At 39.4% G+C, this 22,568-nt stretch overlaps 1 protein-coding gene across 1 annotated transcript in view; it reads left to right on the forward strand.

Annotated features, from left to right (window-relative positions):
- mtnr1al (melatonin receptor type 1A like) overlaps nucleotides 1-13,270 on the forward strand; it is a 14,041-nt gene extending 771 nt beyond the window's left edge. Inside the window, exon 2 of the mRNA XM_054597149.1 lies at nucleotides 12,501-13,270. Within this exon, the coding sequence (XP_054453124.1) occupies nucleotides 12,501-13,270 (770 nt within the window). The remainder of the gene's footprint in view (nucleotides 1-12,500) is intronic.
- The last annotated feature ends 9,298 nt before the right edge of the window (nucleotides 13,271-22,568 follow it).

The following is a 22,568-nucleotide window of genomic DNA, read 5'->3' on the forward strand; positions in this document are numbered from 1 at the left end:
ATAAATTGTAGTTTTTGTTACTTCGTTATGAGATTATTAACAGAACAGATCAGGTTGGAGAAGTTGCCGAGAGTTCTGTTCTCTGTAACTTTTCTGTCTTGGTGTTTTTATTATTTCCTGTCAGAGTCGTGCTGAGCGCCTTGAACACATTTCTGCTTGATGTGCTTCTCAAGGACAGTCTGACGTGTTGAGTGTTTTGCTGCTGCAGATGATCGAGCTCCAAACGCTGTGCCATGTTGTTCTAGTCTCATAAAAAAACTGCAGCGCTGACAGAATATTTTGTCAGCCTCTCGTACAGTACATTCTCTTTGGAGCATCTCTGCAGTGATGCTGAGGGTCAAGGACTTCTGGAAACTAAAAGTAGTGAAGCCCTACTTAGTGACTCATTGTAATCATTGTGTTGATCTAATAGCCGCAGACTGATGTGGACTACAAGCCTTCAAGACTTCTGTGCATAAATAACCCGATCCGTTAGGAGCCCCTCAAACATACAAATACAATCCAGGCTCCTAAGTCTTATCTTTCACTCTGCAGCATGCTTCCCCTGCAAGCTATTAATAATTCAGGCAAGAAAATCAATTCACAACAGCATCCCGACGCAAAACGTTGATGTTAGAGAAGCTTGTGGAAGGTTTAAAAGTTGCAAGGTTGAATCCTTAGTCAACTTGGACTGTAGAAGGAAGACGCACAGGGAAAAAAAAACTATAACAGACCCCCAAAAGATAGTATATGTTCATGGAGAGCAGGTGAATCTGGAGGCAGAGTTTCCCCATTCAACTCACTTTTACATCTTTGTGGTAAAAATGTTAAAATGTTTCACTACTGTTTGCCACAACATTGTGAAAAAGAATAAGGTTTTTACCGCTTTGCAGTTTAAAACTTTGTGGAAATCAACATTGAGATGATAATCGGTATAATCACGCGTATTGAAGGAAGTGGAAGATGAGTGGCTGGCAGATTTGAAAAATATCCAGCAGCCACTGAAGCTGATTGATCAAAAGGTTGAAAGCGATGACGTCAGAGGACTTAAGAGACAATTAACATCCTCTGCTGGAGGACGTTCACATTGTTGCACTCTGTTGCTTTTTGCAGGAAAAGGGAAACACTTTGTTGGGTAAATAATGTATGAACAACACAGCAGTGTGTGGTAATGTTTTGTCTTTTTGTGCAGATATCTATTAGCCAGCACCTGTCTATTGATGAATGCCTCATCTCTGATTTCACATATTTACTGATTCTATCAGCTGCACATATGCAAAGTGGCGGAAAAGTGAACGTTTCTTTATTTCTTTATTCTTTAGTTTTTTATATACATAGATCAGGTTTTATGTACAATTTATATAAATAAATAACCCGATCACTTAGGAACCCCTCAAACATACATTACATTACAGTCATTTAGCAGACGCTTTAATCCAAAGCGACTTACAATCAGTAGTATATTACATATCATTCACCCATTCACACACTGATGACAGGCTACCATGCAAGGTGCCACCATCAGACTCTAACTAACATTCATGATCCAGTCCACACCGATGGCAACTTGGGGTTAAGTGTCACATCGACTGCCGAAGCCGGGTATTGAACCACCGATCCTCTGATTGGAGAACTACCTTGCTCTCCACTACGCCACAGCCGCTCAGCCAGCCCAACATACAAATACAATCCAGGCTCCTAATTCTTATCTTTCACTCTGCAGCATGCTCCTGCAGAGCCATCAGCAGGAGTAAATATCACATTAAAGGCACTTAGTGAGGACAATAGATGAATATTGATGAAGGGTTTTTGATGACCTTTGCATCCTGGAGCAGTGAAGCCAAACTCACAGTTTAAACAATGGCTGTTATGTCAAAAGTAGCCATTCTTTAAGTGAGAAATCTATAGGACTTTGTGAACATCGTCATTAAAACAATGACGTGAATGTCTTGATTGTCAAGTGATAAGATCACAAATGAAGTGATCTTGGGTGGAGAAAGCGGTGAATTTAAGGAGCGGGAGGCTGATAGTTGGACGTGTTTGTAACTTCATTATCTTTATCTCTACCCAAGATCATTTCCTGCCAGCTGTGCATCTGAATCTGCTCCGGAGCTCCACGCTGAGCACCGTCCATGAACCAATACAGAAAAAAAAACATCCCTAGTGGGGTCATTTCTTTTAGCTCGCCAAAAAACAAAGGGAAAAAAAAGTTATTTGTTTCCCCGTGCTCTTCCATTAATCCGGAGACAGATCCCTGGATTCCCTGAGGGGAAACTGGGCCGACTGGAGGAGGAAAACTGCCTATCTCATTTATTCTTCCTCATTCATCTCATCTTCCTTCCCGTCCTCCTTTTTTCTTCCCAGCTCTCGTCTCAATTCGACTCCTTCCTCTTCAATTTCCCTCTCCAACCAATTCCACCTTCCTTGTCCTTTTTTCCATTTCCTTTAGACTCTTCTTCTGACTGTCCTTCCCCCAACCTCCCCCTTTTCAATCACTCTCATCTCTTTGTAATCACTCCTCTCCTGGCATGTCAGGTCTCTCATCTCCTAGATTGTCTCCTACCCTTTTCTTCTCCTACCTCTGATCTAGTATTTCATCTCTGTTCCCCCCTCATCCATTTAATCACCCCTTTCCATCTGCGCTGTCAGAGACACATCACCTGATCATATTAGTTAAGTCCTGTTACAATTCATTATGTCACTACATCTACACAAAACAGACACCTTCATTCAAAAACCCCATGCCCAAAAAAAGGGTTGCTGAAGCGTGAATGAGTCGGACAGTCTTTATTGATCTCCGGTGGATTAGAGGTCCTCAACCTTTTTTTCCAGAGCCAGAGGACAGTCCCATATCTGGGCAGAGTAATCCACAGCGAGCCAGGCCGGTGATGAACTCTAAATGTCACCCAGGTCCATTCATGGACGTGCATTTTTATTCCGGCTTTACTTTAAAGGTTCCTTAGTGTCTAACGTTGAGGATCGTGCAGTTAAAGGACGATAGGCTCTCTGCAGCGTCGCTGATGGTTCTCCAGAGCAACCCTTTGACTCTAAGAGTTTAAGCTTTAAGTGTTGAAGCTTCGTAGACAATCACCTCCTGAAACAAACACATCTTTAATCTTTCTTATTCAGAGTAACATCATGGCACCAAAGCTGTGGTTAAGCTGGTCTTTTTTAATACCAGGACGTTTTAACTACCAAGTCTGTAAGCTCCAAGAACGGGTCTTGGTGGCCTGGTGGTTTGTTCTCCGTGTGAAAAAAGAAGTCACCGTTGATTTATTTGTCACGTAACGGCACCTTTTCCTAAAACCTAACTAAGTGTTTAAGTTGCCTAAATTGAGTTCCTGTGAGGACAGAAGTTTATTTTGAAAAGCTGTATGCATGTAATGAGTAGCAATTGAGAAGTGTTTTGCTGGACTTTCGTAGGACAATGAAGATATAGATAAGATATTATACATATGGTAACAGTTTCTATAGACTCAGCTGATATCCTCATACAACAGTTTGTACGTTATCTTATGTAATAGGTACACCTCACTTTTCATTTTATAAAGAACGCAAAGCTAGAACGTGAAACTAGAAGTTCATGTTGATTTATTTGTCATGCAACTTCCGTACTTCACCACATTCAGTTATTTCAACCCAAAGCACAACCTTTTCCTAAAACCTAATCTAAGTAGTTTCCTGTGAATATGATAGTTTATTTGAAAGACTATATGTAACAAGAGGAAATAGACATGTGTTGCTGGACTTTCGTAGAAAAACGCACAAAAATAACTGAGGAGTAACTTTTCGTAAAATATCAAACAAATCGCTGTATGAGGACACGTTGCTGATAGTTTACTTTGTTTGTGCGTCTGTGAAGAGTGAATGTGTGCAGCTCAGACAAACTGATTTCAAAACTTACCAGGAACTCCAGCTGACCCTCTGGATTCTCTTCTTTACTGCTTCTGTCTCTAAACACAGAAGAAGAAGAAAAAGAAAAGAAAGAAGAAAGAAGAAGAAGAAGAAGAAGAAGAAGAAGAAGAAGAAGAAGAAGAAGAAGAAAAAGAAGAAGAAGAAGTAGAAACAACAAACAACTTGAGATCACAGCAAAACTTTAAACGTTCAGTTTGAGTGGTGGACTTGTTTGTGGCACATGGAGCAACGTTTTTCCATTCTTGCATTGTTTACATCCATGTTTTCTAGTTTGTAGTATCTTTCTTTTCTCCGTGCTTTGTTAAGCTTACTTGGCAGGTTACAGCAACTTTAACTTTGCGCAGAGGGTAATATTGTATTTTCAGAAAGTAAATTATGTTTCAGAATCTCAGCTTGGGTTTGGTTTTCAGTAAATAAACAGAGCAATGAAAGTGATGTCGAAAAAACAAACAAACAAAGAATCTTTCAGACGCGTCAAACAGGCTCAGAAAACACTTTACGTCCGTCACTGTACTATGATTGCATAATTGTTGCAGCCTTTATGACCAAGACAAATAGGAATATTGTGAATAACCACAACCATCAGTGGAGCAGCATGAAACCATTGCTGTGCATCGATGGGACCCACTCATCAAAACATCGCTCCCTGGCACTCCTAGTGGTCAAAAAACTTCTGTAGAGCTTTCGGAGGAGACTTGGAATGCCTTTCACCAGTTAATCTGCTCTTAAAGAACAGGATAAACTCATCTTACAGTCTGTGACACATCATTTATCCATATGTGATAAATGCCAGCAGATCCACGCAGATGGAGTTTGGTCAGTTTTGAGCGTTGGGATGGTGGGTGGTGCTACTCGCTGCTTCATGAGAAGTAAAGCTGAGCAGATGGCTGTTCTCTGGGTGTTTCTCTTACGATCCCGAACCAACAGCTCTAAACCAGAAGGAAGTGGGGGGGTCTGCTTTTAAATACCACCCACTGAGGGGGTTTACTCGTGAGATGAGCTCCCGATTCTTCTTTGACGTTCATTTCTCATCTCAACATCTCTAGACGTTCACTCTGAGGAGCTCTGACGGATCTCAAAGAGCCCCGAAGCTCCCAACTAATTACTAAAAGTTATTAACTGTCTGCGATAACTGTCCCTCTTAGACCCCCCAGTCTTCAATATTGAATGCTATCCGGACCCAACCCCTTTTTTTTTTTTTCGGTGAAGCCTGTTTCGGCTGCTAACCTACAGAAAACTAGGCTAACTACGCTGGTAAAAGCAGCATTTTAATCTATTTGTTTTATTATGAATTTGAGCTCTGGCAGACTTCATTTTCCCTTTTCATCTCACTGAATATATATTTTTCATTAACTACAGATTTTAAGGGAATATAAGCTCTGCCTGAACAAGGTCGAAGCTGTCCAGAAGGAGAAATACATATTTATTGAAACTCCTGTCAGGGTTTTTAGAAAGAACACCTTTTCATAAAAGCTGTGTGGTGCAGTACCTGCTTCAACAAAAGCATTTCCTACAGCTTTTAAAGTAGAGATGGACAATCTGGCAATGTTTTTGTTAACAAAGAATCAGCTGGGCCTCAGAAATAGGAAGGAGATTCAAATTCCACAAAACTTTACTTTCTATATTTGTTGTAGATTTTTAGCCGCTTGTTCCGAACCTGACTAGATCTGAAGGTTTACATATTCAGGCCCATTGTTGTGTGAATAATGACTATTCTGGTTACCTAAAATATAACTATTAAACTATTATAACTGTAAGATTTAAGTGCTGGTTGAGAGCAAAGACTCATTGAGCCAGTCAGTTTACAAAATAGCCAAACAAACTCACACTGTTTTATTAAAGAAGTCAGAAGTATTACAATGGACAAAATTCATAGAACAATAAAAAAACTGAGAAAAATATTTGTTTTTGTGGTTTGTGCGAACCACAGAAGTGTCATGAACCAACCTCAGTTACAAAATCAATTAATAATTGCAATAAATAATGTGATATCGTTATCATGACTATCATTTCAGCCATAGTACATACATCAGGGAGTCCTAATAGTAAGACTCCCTGGTCTGCAGAGAGGAGTTAACAACAACAGCGACAGGAAGCTTAAAAAAACAACATCACACGTCTGCTGTGTGGTGAAGGCATGTGTTCTGCGACACAAAGTCACGGCCTCCATTTTCCCCCCGACATCACGCCTGATGAGGCCGTCCCGACCTCAGCCACCTGCACGACCTCGTCCTGCAGCAGCACACCTGAACCGGAGATGCAGACACTCTGGCTGTGATTTCTTTTATATAGTTCCCTTTAACTGCTCAGGTGCTGCACCATGATTTTATATATATTTATATACATTTGAGATGCAACAACCCTGCCTAATCTTCGGCTTCACAATAAAATGTAGAACGGGTGGTTTAATGCAACTTCACAACCAACCAAATGGTACTAATTACCATATTTATTCTACCTTTAGAGTATCAAACACTCACCTCCTGTAGGCTTGAAAGGCAAGTTTTGTCATTTTTGGAGTCACAGTAAAGACAATAGATTCCGAAACAGAGACGTTTTCTTTGCATATTGTCATATTTTCAACCAAATGTGTCAAATTTGGCGATTTAAACTTGTCTTAGTAAAACTGTAAAACTGTCTGCCATGACTCTGGTGTTTTCCTTTCTTGAGGAAGTAAATGGAGCCAATCAGTAAACTACAATTCTGACACATGAACAGTTGATGAGTCCTGCCAATGAGTTGGCTTAGATTGAACAGTTCTGACCAATGAGAGAGCAGAGGGGGCGGTGCTTTAAAGGTCAGGTCGTGTTTGCCTTCAGTCCAATGAGATGGATAGAAGAGATGGGAAAGATGTGCATGTGTTCACGTCATTAGACATCTAGAAACACTTGTATGATTTAGTGATTTGAGGGTTAAAACACAGACACTAAGAATGTTTATGTATTTCTGGTTCCCTCATCTCAAATTCAATGTGTTTTTAGTAAATAGAGATGTTTATGTTTTGTTCTCCGATATAAAGTAGGTCAGTAAATACCCCTTTAGTGAATTTAGAAACTTTTACTAAAACAATACGTTATCCTTGCAGCTCTTATTAGCAACATATGCATTCAATTCTGGTCTTTATTACCTAAAATATATTGTTTTCAAGCACTTCTAGATTGTAAAATGATTTATATTCATATATTTCAGAATAATTTGAGCTTTCAACTGTAATTATGACTTCAATACTTGCATAGAAACAGGAAATGCATCCTTGAGGCAAATATTTGCAGGGACTTCGTCTGAGCTTCTGCACACAGAAACTGATGGATGCATCAATTATTTTTAGGATTGAAACAGACATCAGTGCATTTAGTCATGTTTTGGCAAAGATATGAGCAAATCTTAAGCACAGTGAGAATGTGGATGGACAGTTGAGAAGTGGACTTCTACACTGGAAAGAAGCCGATTTCAAAAATAAGTAAAAAAAAAATACAAAAAATACAAGGTTTTGCGCGTAATAATTAAAGAAAATGTGTCAAAATGAGCATGTTATGGTCAAAAGTAGTATTTCATTTAATCAATAAGTCTAAAAAGTAGTCTGTCTTTCTCACAGAATTTATCCTTGTTAGGTGATTGTGTCTTATATTAAGTGTTATTAGATATTTTGACTAGTTATTAGACAAATTACTTGGTAAGAATTTGTGTTTTTGCAAGTTCTTCTACAATTTCTATAGAAATTAATGAAAACTAGTCAACAATTTTAGTTGAAACTCAACGATTTTTGGGTTGAATATATCTCGAAACACAAATAAACTCCAAAGACCAATTAGCCTTCCTGGTTCACCTGTAACCTCCTCATCATCTTCGTCATCGTCCTCTTTCATCTGCACCGCGGCTAACGACCATTCCACTAATCACTGAAGCCATCCATTGATCAAAGGCTGAGCAGCTACTGTGGCCAATCGCCTCCAGCTGCAGCACAGATGTTCTGCTGATGCAAAGCATCTCGCTGGTTGAGGACATTCTATGATTAAACATTTCGTACGCATGTTGGAAACCTCAGTTTGGTTTGTGGAAAGTTCTGCAGGGGAAGTTTGAACTCGTGACCTTCTAAACTCTCAGCCTCAATTTAATAACCTCCAACTTTTCTTTAAGATACTCCGACACGATCCAGAAACGTCAGCCGGAGGTTGACTCAAAGTGTCTATTTCTTCCCTGAACAAACTGCTGCTCCGTTTCTACCCGTCTGTGTGTGACAGCAGTGTTTGCTGTTGTACTTGAACAAAGTACAAGCAGTCAGAGCTGCCGTCAGAACACACACACACACACACACACACACACACACACACACACACACACACACACACACACACACACACACACACACACACACACACAGCAACGACGGTGGCTGTCTCGAACACACTCGCTCACTGCTGAGAGGAACAAATGAAAACACGAGAAGAGTGAAGCATTAGAACAAAGTCTCCGTGGTTACGAGACGATGTGTGTGTGTGTGTGTGTGTGTGTGTGTGTGTGTGTGTGTGTGTGTGTGTGTGTGTGTGTGTGTGTGTGTGTGTGTGTGTGTGTGTGTGTGACAAGATGTTACAAACACAGTAACTCCAGAACAGCCGACTAGATAAGAGTTCACAGTACCGATCCCTCTACTGAACAGATGAGCTAATTAGATTTCACAGCTGCATAAATTTGCATTTCAATGTGAAAGAAAAAAAAAAACCCTGATGTCTTTGAAACTACTGGATCAAGACGCAAAAGATCACCCCACACTGATAGAAATCTGTGCTCTTTAATTCATAATTTGTCTTAATGGACAGGCTAATTAGCATAACTGGTTGTGTTTAATGTTTCATTTCGGAGCTTAGACTCCTGTGTCGGTAAGAACTGTGATGCTGGGTGTCTGAAATACATGATTCATTTAGGATTAAAGGTTTCCCGTGGAGTTTCCTTGTAAACAAACAAAATTCATGTTCAGAGTCTCTCAACAAATATTGTTTTGAACAATTTGTTTAATGTTTTCAGTCTTCCCCTTATCCCTGACTTTGTTTATTTGGCATACTGTAGAAGAACAACTTCATAGTGCTATAAGAGGTAAAAAAATACACAAAAAAACTCCACATGGAACCTTTAAAAAGGAACAGTTTGTAAAATGTAGGGGGATTAATTGGAAGAATTTGAATATAATATGTCTAACTATGTTTTAATCAGTGTATAATCACCTGAAACTACAAATCGTGATGTTTTCTTAGCTTAGAAAAAGCCATTTATATCTACTTAGGTAGCCGGTTGTTTTCCACGGAGTTTCCAGTGAGATATTAATGACGTCATATAGTGACTTGATGTTGTAAACATAACTGTTGCTGGTCTTTGAACAATATTAAGGTATGTTTTTAAACAACTTCTAATCCTGTTCTGAACATTTATTTGTTTTTAAAATTCTATAAATGTTTTAGGGTAGCCCCGCCCTAAAGCATCCCCTGCTTTATGGTCTGTTTGACTCTAAATGGAGCATCATTTACTAAATGAACATCATGCTGTATTGAAGAAGACTTGAAACTAGAGATTGAGACCATAAACTCATGTTTACAATGTTTACTGAGGGAATAAATCAAGAGAGAAGTAGAGTCATTTTCTCATAGACTTCTATACAACCAGAGGAGTCGCCCCCTGGTGGACAGTAGAGAGAATGCAGCTTTAACACATGAAGCATTGGCTTTACTTTTCAAACCCGGAGGTTGCTGCCTGGTAATGTGGCCTAGGCAACAGCTGGAAACAGGGAATTAAAACTCTTACTGTGAAAGCGTTTCCCAACCTTGTTTATTATCATTCAGCTCCAGCTTACAATGAGATTGTTGGGAATAGTCACAAAGGGTAAACGCAGTAATAAAGAGGAAAAACACATATTGATTTGCAGATAACAACGAGTCCCTCAGTCTCTGTTCTCCAATCTCCTCCCTAACAAGCCCTCTGTGACACGCCGGAGACCGGGAGTTGCCATCCAGAATATTAAAGTCGAAGCCTCTTAATGAAGATGGAGCTGGAGGGTGATACAAACTGAATGGTGCTGCGTGGCAGATAGAACAAGGTGTTATTAACGCGGCAACAGTTAACGACCACACTCCCCTCTGGGCGTAAACACGTAATCTGATTAAAGCTTCCACCAAAACGTATCAATTACAGCAGCTGCTCAGGGCTGAGACACACCTCTCAGCCGCTGGAGGTTTCAGCTCAGCTCCGGTGTCAGACTTCCTGCCAGTTTGTTAATGAGATCTGATTATAGCATCCAAAGGCCTTGGGTGTAAAAATGTGAATGCAAATCTGTATCTGTTTCCACCCCAATACAATGAAGAGGAATGCAATTGTGCATACACCAAAAACTTTCCTTTACTAAAACTGTGAAAGTTCTTCAGAACAGTATAGTCTGGAGTATACTGCAGTATAAATAATTCATAGTGATGCCAGCAGTTGCCATGATTTCTTTTGGCATTGTACCTTTCTGCAAACCACGGATACGTTGAATGACATTGTTTTTGTATTCGATCCAAGTGGCTTGGTATTTTGAGCGTATCGATCATCATTGAAAGTTACGTGGTATAATAATGAGGACAAAAAGTTAGGGAGTCCTCTGAAGGCGGCAAACACAGGACTTTCACTCAGGAGACCGTTGTTTGTGTCCCATGTGAAACCAAAAGCAAACGTTGACTTTACGCTTGTTACGAAATGTTGTAATGATCGTAAAGCTACGCTAAGTAAAAACTCCAATAAGCGGTTGTCATTTATTTTCACAAAGTACATTGTCGCGTTGCCGTGGTACGTTGCCGCGTTACATTGCCACATTGCGTTGTAGCGTTGCGCTGTCACATTGCAGCGTTACATTGCAGCGTTACATTGTTGCACTTGTTGCACTACATTGTTGCACTACATTGTTGCACTACATTGTTGCACTACATTGTTGCGTTACATTGTTGCGTTACATTGTTGCGTTACATTGTTGCGTTACAATGTAGCATTGTGTTTTCGGGTTATGTTGTTGGGTTACGTGGGTTACGTGTTGACATGTTGCATTGACATGTTACTTTGTCACATTACTATGTGACGTTAATATTTGAAGACAAAACGTGATGTTTTTTCTAACTTTACCAAGTTGATTTGAGCTTAAACCAAGAAATAAAACTGGGGAAATGATTTTATTAAAGTTAGGGATAAGTAAATCTGAAATAGATACCTGCCTGCCATACTAATGCGGCACAGACATGGGACAGTTTAATGAAGGGAGCTTTGTACAAAGGCTAAAACGCTGAGAGAGGTTCATTGAAATGCAGCTCGGTCCACTCGGGGTGACAGGCAAATGTTAAACCCCTAAATCAGGCCCACAAACTTCATCTCCCCATGAGGGAGACCTTTACAGCACACAGGCTGGGTCACAACTTTGTTATTGTCAATGCATAGAGTATTTGGCTGAGTCAAAAAAAATTGAATAAACTCTAACAAACATGCACTGTGGCTGGAATACAAACCAGTGTTTACCCCCCCTCCTGGGAAACAACAATGGTCCATCATTGAAAACTTTATGTGGTGTCTAAATAAATTAGAGTGCAGATTATTGAGCTGAAAACGTACAGGAGCAGCTTGGGACAGTTGAATTCATTAGCATGTAATGATGGCGGTCACATTGTAGGCATTCAAGCGGCAGTGATGAGGTTTGGGGAGTAATGAACCAGATGTTAAGTTGGAGAGGACTGGGATTGGGATCCGACTGGGAGTTTGGCTATTTGTTTAATTTTATTTATTTCATTTGTTGGCTCAAAACCTCTTGACTCTCTCCGTCTCTTACAAAAATACCCAGAAAATATCCAACTCTGTTCTGCTCTAAACCTGCTGTTTCCCTCATCAATTATTCTTTCAATTGTCTTAACAACCAATTGATTGATTTTTTAATCCATTAAAAACAGGGAAAAGTGCCCATCAGCCCAATGTTACATCTTTGAAGTCTTGATTTTCCTGATCAAAAGAAAAAGAACAAGACATATTTTTGGTTGAAGATGATACGAGCAGAGAAAAGCAGCAAATCTTCGCATTTGTGAAGCTGGAATTGAGGAACATTGCAGTTTGTTCCATAAATGACATGAAATAGTTAATTAACGATTAATGGACTATCTACATTATCTAAGAACTTTCTGTCCATTGATTGAGTTTCTTATCGAACACAGCTGTTGTGCAATCACCAGATATTATCTCAACAATTGACTTCTGCTTCTTCTTCTTTTATTTAATGGTAAATTGCAAGCAGATGGATTACCGCCAACATTTTAACGCGATTGGCAACTTCAGAGACAATGTTTATCAGAACCCTTGAAGGAGAATATAAAGGAGTGTGAAATAGATGCATATAAGTATTTGTACACTTGTATGATCCTTTAATAAGGCAGACTGGAGGTGCGGATCAGAGAGACTAAAAGCAATATGAAACAACTCTACATTTGTTCACTTAAACACTTGAATCTGATCGTATTTCCAAGACAAACAAGAATAATTAGAGGTAACTTACCTTTCACAGTTTGTTCATATTCCACAAGCTGATAACCGTCTTTCTCTTTCGTCTGCAGGAAACGCCTTCGTGGTGAGCCTGGCTCTTGCTGACCTGGTGGTCGCCATCTATCCCTACCCGCTGGTGCTGACCGCCATTTTCAACGACGGCTGGATCGCCGGCTACATCCACTGTCAGATCAGCGGCTTCCTCATGGGCCTCAGCGTCATTGGCTCCATCTTCAACATCACAGGCATCGCCATCAACCGCTACTGCTACATCTGCCACAGCCTCAAGTACGACAAGATCTTCTCCAACAGCAACACCATGTGCTACGTCGTGCTCGTCTGGGCGCTCACCATCCTCGCCATCGTGCCCAACTGGTTCGTGGAGTCGCTGCAGTATGACCCGAGGGTGTACTCCTGCACCTTCGCCCAGTCGGTCAGCTCGCTTTACACCATCACGGTGGTGGTGGTGCACTTCATCCTGCCGATCAGCATCGTCAGCTACTGCTACCTGCAAATCTGGATCCTCGTCATCCAGGTGAGGCGGAGGGTCAAGCCGGACTCGCGGACGAAGATCAATCCGCACGACCTCCGCAACTTCCTCACCATGTTCGTGGTGTTCGTGCTCTTCGCAGTCTGCTGGGCGCCGCTGAACCTGATCGGCCTGGCGGTGGCGCTGGACTCCAGGCTGACTCGGTTGATACCGGAGTGGCTGTTTACGGCCAGCTACTTCATGGCGTACTTCAACAGCTGCCTCAACGCCGTCGTCTACGGCGCCTTGAACCACAACTTCAGGAAGGAGTACAAGAGGATCGTCCTGATCATCTTCAAGTTTCACTGCTGAGACGCTGATGGGGAGAGTTGGGGTCATGTTTTACTTTTGCGACAAGAAAATGCCATTAAAAAGACAATAACTTGACAAAGAGAGGAGAACCCCTTATGGAGGGAAAAGAAAACAAATCAATTTTACTGTATGAAGAAAAAGGAAAAACACTTTGTATGAAAGAGAGAAGAATAACTTTAATAGCTGGAGGTGAAGAGGAGGAGGACAGGTGGAGGAGAGAGACAAAGTGAAATAAATGATGCCATACAGAGTTATCAGTGATGCCTTCAGGGAACTTTCGAGACTTTGCAAATATAAAGGAGGCAGAGACTAGAGGGAGTAACTTAGTAATGTGTTTTATCACGCCTTCTTTTGGTAATTAAGTCATGAATTGCTGTTCAAATTTATAAAAAATAAGATCTTACTTATGTTTTTACCAACTCTATAATTACATTTGTTGTTGGGTTTTTCAAACATTGCGATCATCTTCTTCCCCCTTAAGTCTTTTCATGCATAACATTTTCTTTAAACCAATTTCAAGACTGAAAAACTCTATATACTATATACTATACTATACTGTGATTTTTTTAAAGGACGGTGGGCGTCAACGCTGTTAAATCTGACCGACGCTGCTCAAAATGTTTTTTTCTCCCCAAAAAAAAGGAATATATTGAATAGAAAAACTAATTGGTGCTTTTTGGGAATACTAAGTACTGTGAAATACATTGGAGGGTTGATTAAAAGGTGACACGTGCACATTTTTCAATGTCTAGATTTAACATGAACTGTGATAGAGGCGGACAGTCATCTTGGCTGTGGTCCTTGGTGTTTACAGTAATTATTTTGAAGCCAAACTCTCACTGGGACAAAGAAAGAAAGAGACAAAGGATGGACGGACTGAGATGTAGACACAAATCCGATTTTTTTTCCCAGCTCAGTAAAATTCAAACTTGCTCAGACTCAAACATCATCTCAAAGAGAAACTTGCTCTGCTGCAAGGTCAGCAAAGACAAGACTGAATGGGGATGTTGAGTCACTTCTCAAAGTATCACATGTATATATATATAGCCTATTTCCTAATTATGTGCATTGCCATTGTAGATATAAAACACAAAACACACCTGACCATGTTAACACACTAATCCCATCTACAGGCTGCTTTCAGACTGACATTAGCACTGTGACAGAAAAACAATCTCCTCACAGATGTTTATAAATGCGGTCTATGGGGGAAATGGGGCTTATGGCCACAAGGCTGATTCATCTTGTAATTTCCTATTAATACGACCAAGGTCTTGACACAGAGGCAAAGACAGAAAAAACAAAGTTGTGTTACTAGAAGCTGAACATACAATTCAACGTCAATCAGCAATGCTCTGCAATGGGAAATCAAATATGCACAAGTTTGAACAACATAGAAATAAAATAGGAGTAGAAGGAACATTCTGATTCAAATCAGTGCAGCAGGATGGTCATAGCGGCGGCCATTTTTACATCTACCGTGACCATTTCGACCTTTGTAGCAATGAGTCAAATTTAAGAACTTAATGCTTCATCTATTAGGACAGCACATTGCTATCGCCAAATCAGTGACATCTTTTTTCTCCTGCTCATTCTCTGTAACCGGTGTAGTACTAAAGCATGGTGGAATTATCAAGCTTTAAAAGTGGCCAGCTGGTTGGTTAGCTAGCTGACTAATTCCACCATGCTTTAATGCTATTATGGTCACAGAACAATGAGCCAAACAGCTGGCTGGTGGCCAGTGCCAGTTCTGGGTCCAATGGTCCTTGCTTCTCTAGAGAAGGACAAGCTAACGTTAGCCTACCTGGCTAACTAGCGAGCCATCCCTCTTCCCAGCGAGCTTCAACAGAACTTTTTCACCATAACAACAACCACCATATTCTTTTGGACAAGTCAAATGAACACCGAAAACAGTTCAACGTCGGTCCTACTCCTTTTTTATTTCTATGGTGCACACCCAGTAACATGAATGGCGTAAAGTCTACCTCGCAATCATCAAGGCTGTTTAAAATAAAAAAGGAATTGTTATGGACGTGACATTGGAAGTTTAGTACTTGACTTTGAGAACAAACATTTGGGATTGAGACCTCTGGAGTTTTGTCCTCTGTGGAGAAAGCCGACGGTGGTGTTTTGTGCTTCTTAGCCATCAAGTCTTTTATCCTCTGGGACTGTCTCACCTCCTCACATCATCGGCTTCTTCGGCCTTGGACAAGAACAGCAGAGGTGGGACGGACTCCCCACCTCTGCCACATCCTGCTTGGATCCAATATGAAGACTTTTTCTCACATTTGGAAGTGTTTTTTGTTTTTCGGACACTTAAAACCAGAGTGGAGAGAAAAGACGAAACACGGTGTCTCTGCCATTCAGAAGCAATACTGTGTGCACTTTCATTTCCAACACGAACGTCAAAGCTGTTCATTTCAGTTTCCAAAAACTCACAAAAGAGCTCAATTAGCCATTAAACACCCTCAAGCAGTGAGTATATTTACTTTACACTTCATATTTGAATATTAAACATGAGAATGACAAAAAAAAGAGACTTTAAAATGAGTAATTAAGTTCTGAACAGTATTCTGACCACAACACTGTGTTTCACACTCCTGGAAAGTGGAGGCTTAATGTTGCATATGTAGTATGAGTAAGCGGGGTGCTGTTGCTGCATTTTAATGAGCCCACTGTGTGTGTGTGTGTGTGGATCAGGCTGTTCTGGGACCAGTTCTTCCCCAATTTAAAAGGTCCACCAAGGACTTTAAACAGGGCTATGTGTCGGAGGGAATGTGTGTTTGTCTTTGTTCCATTTTTGTGCCAAAATGTTGCTCGTTTCAAACCCAGGGAAGGTCTTTAAAAGTTAATTGCTTATTATTTGTTCCTCATTACCCAGAAGGCATTAACTGGATAATTAGCAGGTTATCAATGTGAAGGAGAGCTTTGGAGGTGCTCGTTGGTGGTTTTGTTTTTACCTTTGGACAGAGCCAGGCTAGCTGTTTCCCCCTGTTTCCATTACTTATGCTAAGCTACGCTAACCAGCTGTTTGTGATACAGGCATGAGACATCAATCTGACCATCTAACCTTTTGCAAGAAAGTGATCAAACACATTTCCCAAACTGTCAAACACTTCATTAAACTAATTGAATAAGTGACTAATTAACATGGAAAACTACCAAAATCGACAGGTTTGTCATTTCTCTAACTGAAAGCAATAGTTTGAGATTTTGGGAAATAAGTTTATTTACATTTTCTTGGCGACAGTTAAATGAGAAGATCAATACCGTTGTCATGTCTGTCCGTTAAAGCTGGGAGCTGATTAGCTTAGCATAAAGACTGGAAGTTGAGGAGACTAGATAGCCTGGCTCTGTCAAAAATACAAATAAAATATATAAATACAAACTATTTTTGAACTTTGGACATAGAAAGACTAGCTTTCCATCTTGCTTCCAGTCTTTATGCTAAGCTAATGGACTAACGGCTCCATTCTGATTGTGCAGACATTATTGTCTTTCAGACAGCAAAAAATGTTTTCCCAAAAATGTGAAAGGTTTTGGTAAAGTAGGTTATATATACATTAAGTTTAGTTTTAACTGCATAAATTATTATATTTCAATGTGAAGCAGAATCGAACGAAATAAAACCATTGAAATATATTAAAACAAGAGTTATAGATATCTCCAGACTTTGGCTGAGTTTTGAGCTCGAAGCATCTTTTCACCTGCAAATTACCAAAAACTGGGAGATGAATGTGTGATTCCAAAAATCTCAAAAGAGCATCGTCATATGTAGAGACCAGCAGAGTTTCTCTAAAACAAAATGAACACATTCCCCTTGCCTTCATTTGAAAGTTAAAAAGTCAGATATTAAATAAAAGAGTGAGTTAAAAATGAGAATATGGATGTGAATTTACATCAAGAGGAACTGGTTTTAACAAATCAATCCAAGGTTTTAGTTTGTAGAACTTGTTGAGGACAGAAGCAAATATAATTGGCCCACTGAGGGTTTAAAATGCCGTTCCTTTTTTCCCTCTTCTTTAAAGCGCTAAAAATCAATGCAATGGACTGAGCTTGTTGTTGTTTGTGTGTTTGAAAAAAAACAAAGAAAATATCAAAAAACAAACCGTCTCTGGCTGAAGGTCAGCCTCTCGCATTGGAAGCCAACAGTCGATGAGAATGTACCCGTTTTTCTTTCTTTTGCTGTTTTTGCACATCGCCATGGAGAATGTTTCCTTTGAATGTCTGTAATGTTGATGAGACAAAAAGAAACCAACCAAGCCCTGAAAAACATGTCTCAATAAAAAGAAGGTTCACTGTGAGCTGCCACCTCCATGTCGCTGTTTGTTTCCAACTATACATCTGTGTTAACTGGAAGTGTCTTAAACTCGCATTCTCTCTACTGTCCACCAGGGGGCGACTCCTCTGGTTGTATAGAAGTCTATGAGAAAATGACTCTACTTCTCTCTTGATTTATTCCCTCAGTAAACATTGTAAACATGAGTTTATGGTCTCAATCTCTAGTTTCAAGTCTTCTTCAATACAGCATGATGTTCATTTAGTAAATGATGCTCCATTTACAGTCAAACAGACCATAAAGCAGGGGATGCTTTAGGGCGGGGCTACAGTGATTGACAGGTCGCTGTCTCTACTTCAGTCCTCAGCATTCCAAAAATGGTAAAAAAAATAAAATAAATGAATTTGTGCCAAAAAAACAACAACATGGCGACGGCCGTAATCCAAGATGGTGACCGTGAACTCAAGACTTCAAAACATCAGTCCACAAACCAATGGGTGGCGTCACGATGACTACGTCCACTTTTTACATACAGTCTATGAGCCCTAGTCAAGGAAGAAGAGTAAACTTTGTCTCCGAGGAGGAAATTTGTCTTGGGTACAGTTAAAAAATATTCAAAATACATCACAAACCAACATGAAAACATGAGACATATTTGACATTGGCAACACGGCAGCTTTAAAACAAATTGTAACTTAACAGCTGTATTTATTTTAACCCAAACCACAATTTTTTGCTCAAACTTATCAAGATGTTTCCTGAGGACATTGACATTTATTTTGACAGGACAGCGTTTGGCAACAAGTTTGGCAACAAGCAGAAATTGATGTGTGTAAAACTGACACTAGAGAAGTATGTAGAGCATCATAGTTTGAAGCGTAGAGCCACGGAGCAAGCTTCTGTATTTAATAAGTTAAGAATAATTACGTATTGCTCTCAGAAAGAAAGTGAATAAGCTTATTTATTACCAAAATGTGTATTTTTCTGTTTAAATGTCTTAACTGCTTTATATTAGATATTAAAGTAAAAAAAATTACAAATATGTAAATCTTTGTGTCTCCATCATTTGAGGCCATAGAAACGTCTCACCAGACTGACAGCTGTCTACTTTCTCTCTGTTAAAAACACACAAAACACACAATCCATCCCTGCGCCCTCCTCTGTAGTCTGAGTCTGTTGCTGCGGTAACGGGGATATCTGAGGGAGAGTCCTGTCAGTTTAGAGGAGTTATCGCCGGGAGCAACACCGCCGGTCAACAACCGTCTCTCTGAACTGTATTCAACGGGAGGAGAAGGACTGAGAGGAGGAGAAGGAGAGTGAAATGTGAGAGGAGACCAGATGATGAAAAGAAAGAACAGAGGAAAGTGAGATAAAGAGAAGTGTGGGGATAAATGAAGGAAAGAAGAGGTGACAGGAGAGAAGAGATAAGAAAGCAAAGAGAGGTGACGGGAGGTGGCAGCTGAGTGTCTTCCATCCTTCCTTCCTCAGTCTCGTTATAGTATTTTAACAAAATCATGCAAACACTTCAAAGGAAAGAAAAGCAAGTAATCAGTGTTGCAAATACGTCTTTAATCCAACGTCAGATGACTTAGTGTTTGGTCTCCCTGGAAACTGGCTCATGGAAAGTCATTTGCGTAAAAGGTAGGTGTGAAATAGTTACAATTTGGCCAAGAACTGTAGCTGGTGAGCTAACTGGCAATGCTAACGCAACCAGCAACAATTACGAGACGCTACAATTGGAGAGATGCATTTCAGCACAGTATTGTTGCTGACTATTTTCAACGGAAAGTAGCTAAAAAATCTGCAAAAAGTTACTAGAATCATGCAACATATGCTCATACAACGGTTCGTATGATATGTTATGAAAAGTTATTTTTTATGTGATCTCCTGTAAATGTCCAGCTACAAGAGTGGTCAGTATCACTTCACTACAACCTATCAGTAATGCTCAGGATGAAAACAATGCCAGTAGAAAGCGGTTAATATCATTTTTTGTAGCGGACACACAAATGAAAGACGCCCACACGACAAAGGAATGTAAGGAAGTGAATGGGTCCAATAAACGGAAGACTTTCACCCTCGAGACTTGTGTTTGACAGCAGGTCTCATAATGTTGTAAGTTGTTATTTATCTAACTAACGTTGGTTTGTAACGGAATGTCGTCCCGGAAAATAAGTATTTTCAATTGGCACAAAATTAACTATTTGTGTCCCCGTAAACAAAACTTATATTAACGATTGCATTTCAAGACAATTTCACAAACTGCAGCGAGACTGTGTTGGAATCAGGCCAAGGCTGAAGAGTCTTAAAGCTGCATTCTCTCTCCTGTCCATCAGGGGGCGACTCCTCTGGTTGTATAGAAGTCTATGAGAAAATGACTCTACTTCTCTCTTGATTTATTCCCTCAGTAAACATTGTAAACATGAGTTTATGGTCTCAATCTCTAGTTTCAAGTCTTCTTCAATACAGCATGATGTTCATTTAGTAAATGATGCTCCATTTAGAGTCAAACAGACCATAAAGCAGGGGATGCTTTAGGAGAGGTGTCACAGAATCTCAGGATGGATGGATTCTCTGTCACTGAATTAAAGTAGAGATGAGTTTATTCATTCATTTAACCTGAGAAGAATTAATTTCTCTGTTAACAAGTACAAATCAACCAAAGCTCAAATTTGCAAAGAAGCTCAAACATGCATGAAACCTGACTCCCTGCACGTTTCCTCTCTCGGGTAACACTCTTTAGCCGTGAGCATTTAATTCCAATGCAGTCAAAGCCAATCAAGAGCTGAGTGGCTGAGATGTGACCCGTTCAGGTCTGTAAGGTCAGATCATTAACGACCACAGAGACGTCCAGCTGAAAGGGCCCCTCACATGTCAGAGCCAATAACAACCGACCTCGCCGCAAACCTCGCCGCCGGCCGCCTCCACCTGTGGAAAGGGCAGCAACGAGGTGGGAGAGCCGGCTGATTAGTGACTGATCCTCCTCGTTATGTGAGGAAAATGAAATGTCAATTACAGCTTGAGGGCCAACTGACCTTCTGAGGAGAGGTCAACTAAAAGAAAACCTTCAAGATAATAATACGTTTATTATTGTACAGCACTTAAAAAAAAACAGATAGGCCCAACATATATTAACCCTGATAAAACAGTAAAAAAGATGAAACATAAAATCAATGGATACAATAAATAAATTAAATAAATTAAAAAATTATAATAATTAAAAAAAAAAAAAAAATAATTATTATTATTATTTTTTTTTTTAATATATATATATATATTAAAAAAATAAATAATAATAATTAAATTAAATTAAATAAAAAAAATAAAAAAAAAAAAAAAAACATTGGTGCATTTTGGTTTAAGCCTCACCAAATGGCGTATAAATAACACGTCAATTTCTCAAGTCATTATGGGAGTTATTGCTTTGTGTTTTTTCGCATTTTGCATGTAATTTCACATTGCGGTGTGTTAAGGTGACGCAGTATCACGAGCAATAAAGTCTGCATGGGGAGGAAGACGGAATGGAAGGACGGGTTAACAAAAGCAGGATGGCTGTTTGTGTCCGGTCTGGATATCATTGTTGATCACCTGTGTTTGCTTTACATGTTACAGCATCATCTTATCGTTAAATTAAAAACACACCAATCCAGTCAAAAGAACAAACCAATGATTTCATTTTCCTTTCCAACAAATTGTATCCAAACTAAATGATAACAGCTGAACTTCCCATACAAAGGTTAACATGTCAGGTCTAGTTCTTCATCCAGTCCGTGTGGTGAGAAGTTTAGTTTATGTTTCCAAAATGCTTCATGTTTCAGGAGCAATACATCCAGATTACTACGTTACTAATGAATGAACTTTCTCAATGCCTTGGAGATGTAGACCAGAACTTTTGTGGCTGTGTTCTAGAAAATATTTAGCTACAAAAGGGTTTCGATCCTGTCTCCTAATGGTGCTTTTTAGTACTGAAATCCAAATTTATGAACAAAATACATGATAAAAAATATAAAATATATAAGATAAAAATGAAAAAGGGAGTAAATAATCCAAATAAATACATTTAAAAATAGATCAGAATTAATAGAAAATTATATTTAATGGTAAATTAAACAATAACAACAGTAATGTAATTATGATAACAACATTTATAGAAATATTAATAATACTGGATGTATGCAACATGGACACTCGTGGGACAAATGTGTCCCCTAACATTAATGACTGTCCTGAAGGAGGATGTCTGAACCCTTGAGTTGCATTGAGGACGAGTCTTCGTGATCAAGCAAAAGTAAACATTGACTAAATTACATTGACTACTTCAGTAATGTATAAGATAATCCTTTATTAGTCCCGCAGCGGGGAAATTTGCAGGCTTACAGCAGCGTAGAGTAAAGTGCACACAAGAGACATAGTAGAAGAAGACAAGATAAAAAAGTATTATAAATAAGCAATAAAAAAAAAAACAGTAGAAAAACAACAATAACTGAAATATTATATTTACAGACAGAAAAAAACTATTTTAACTTTTTTAACTATTATTGCACAGTGTAATGTGTAATGTATTGCACAGGTTTTTATTGTCATGTTATTACTGTCATGTGGTCATGTGGTCTGCTGGGAGCAGAGTTGGTTGTGCAACCAACTATGTAACTTAATTTACATTAAAAAACAACTTTATTTTAATGATCTTCTCCTTAACAAAACCAAGAAGTTTTGTTTGAGTTCAGAACGTTAACCACGCGTTTAAAGTGCAACCGTGCGTCAATAAGAGACGAGTTTGGAATGAGGACGGGGCGTTGACTTAAAGTTTATCTGAAAGAGTAAAACTGCGGAGCGTCTTGTTCTGCTTTTGGAAATCACAAGACGAAAACATAAAGAGGAGAAGAGAAAATACAACTAGCTTACAGCAGGAGATGTTTCATTGTTAACCTGCAGAAAGACTCTGAGGCAGACGATAAATGGGAGAATCTTCCTCCTGAACTGTTTCTAGAATGCAAAATATACAAAACAAAACCATAT

The sequence above is a fragment of the Anoplopoma fimbria genome, chromosome 4, assembly GCF_027596085.1.
Source record: "Anoplopoma fimbria isolate UVic2021 breed Golden Eagle Sablefish chromosome 4, Afim_UVic_2022, whole genome shotgun sequence".
Taxonomy (NCBI): domain Eukaryota; kingdom Metazoa; phylum Chordata; class Actinopteri; order Perciformes; family Anoplopomatidae; genus Anoplopoma; species Anoplopoma fimbria.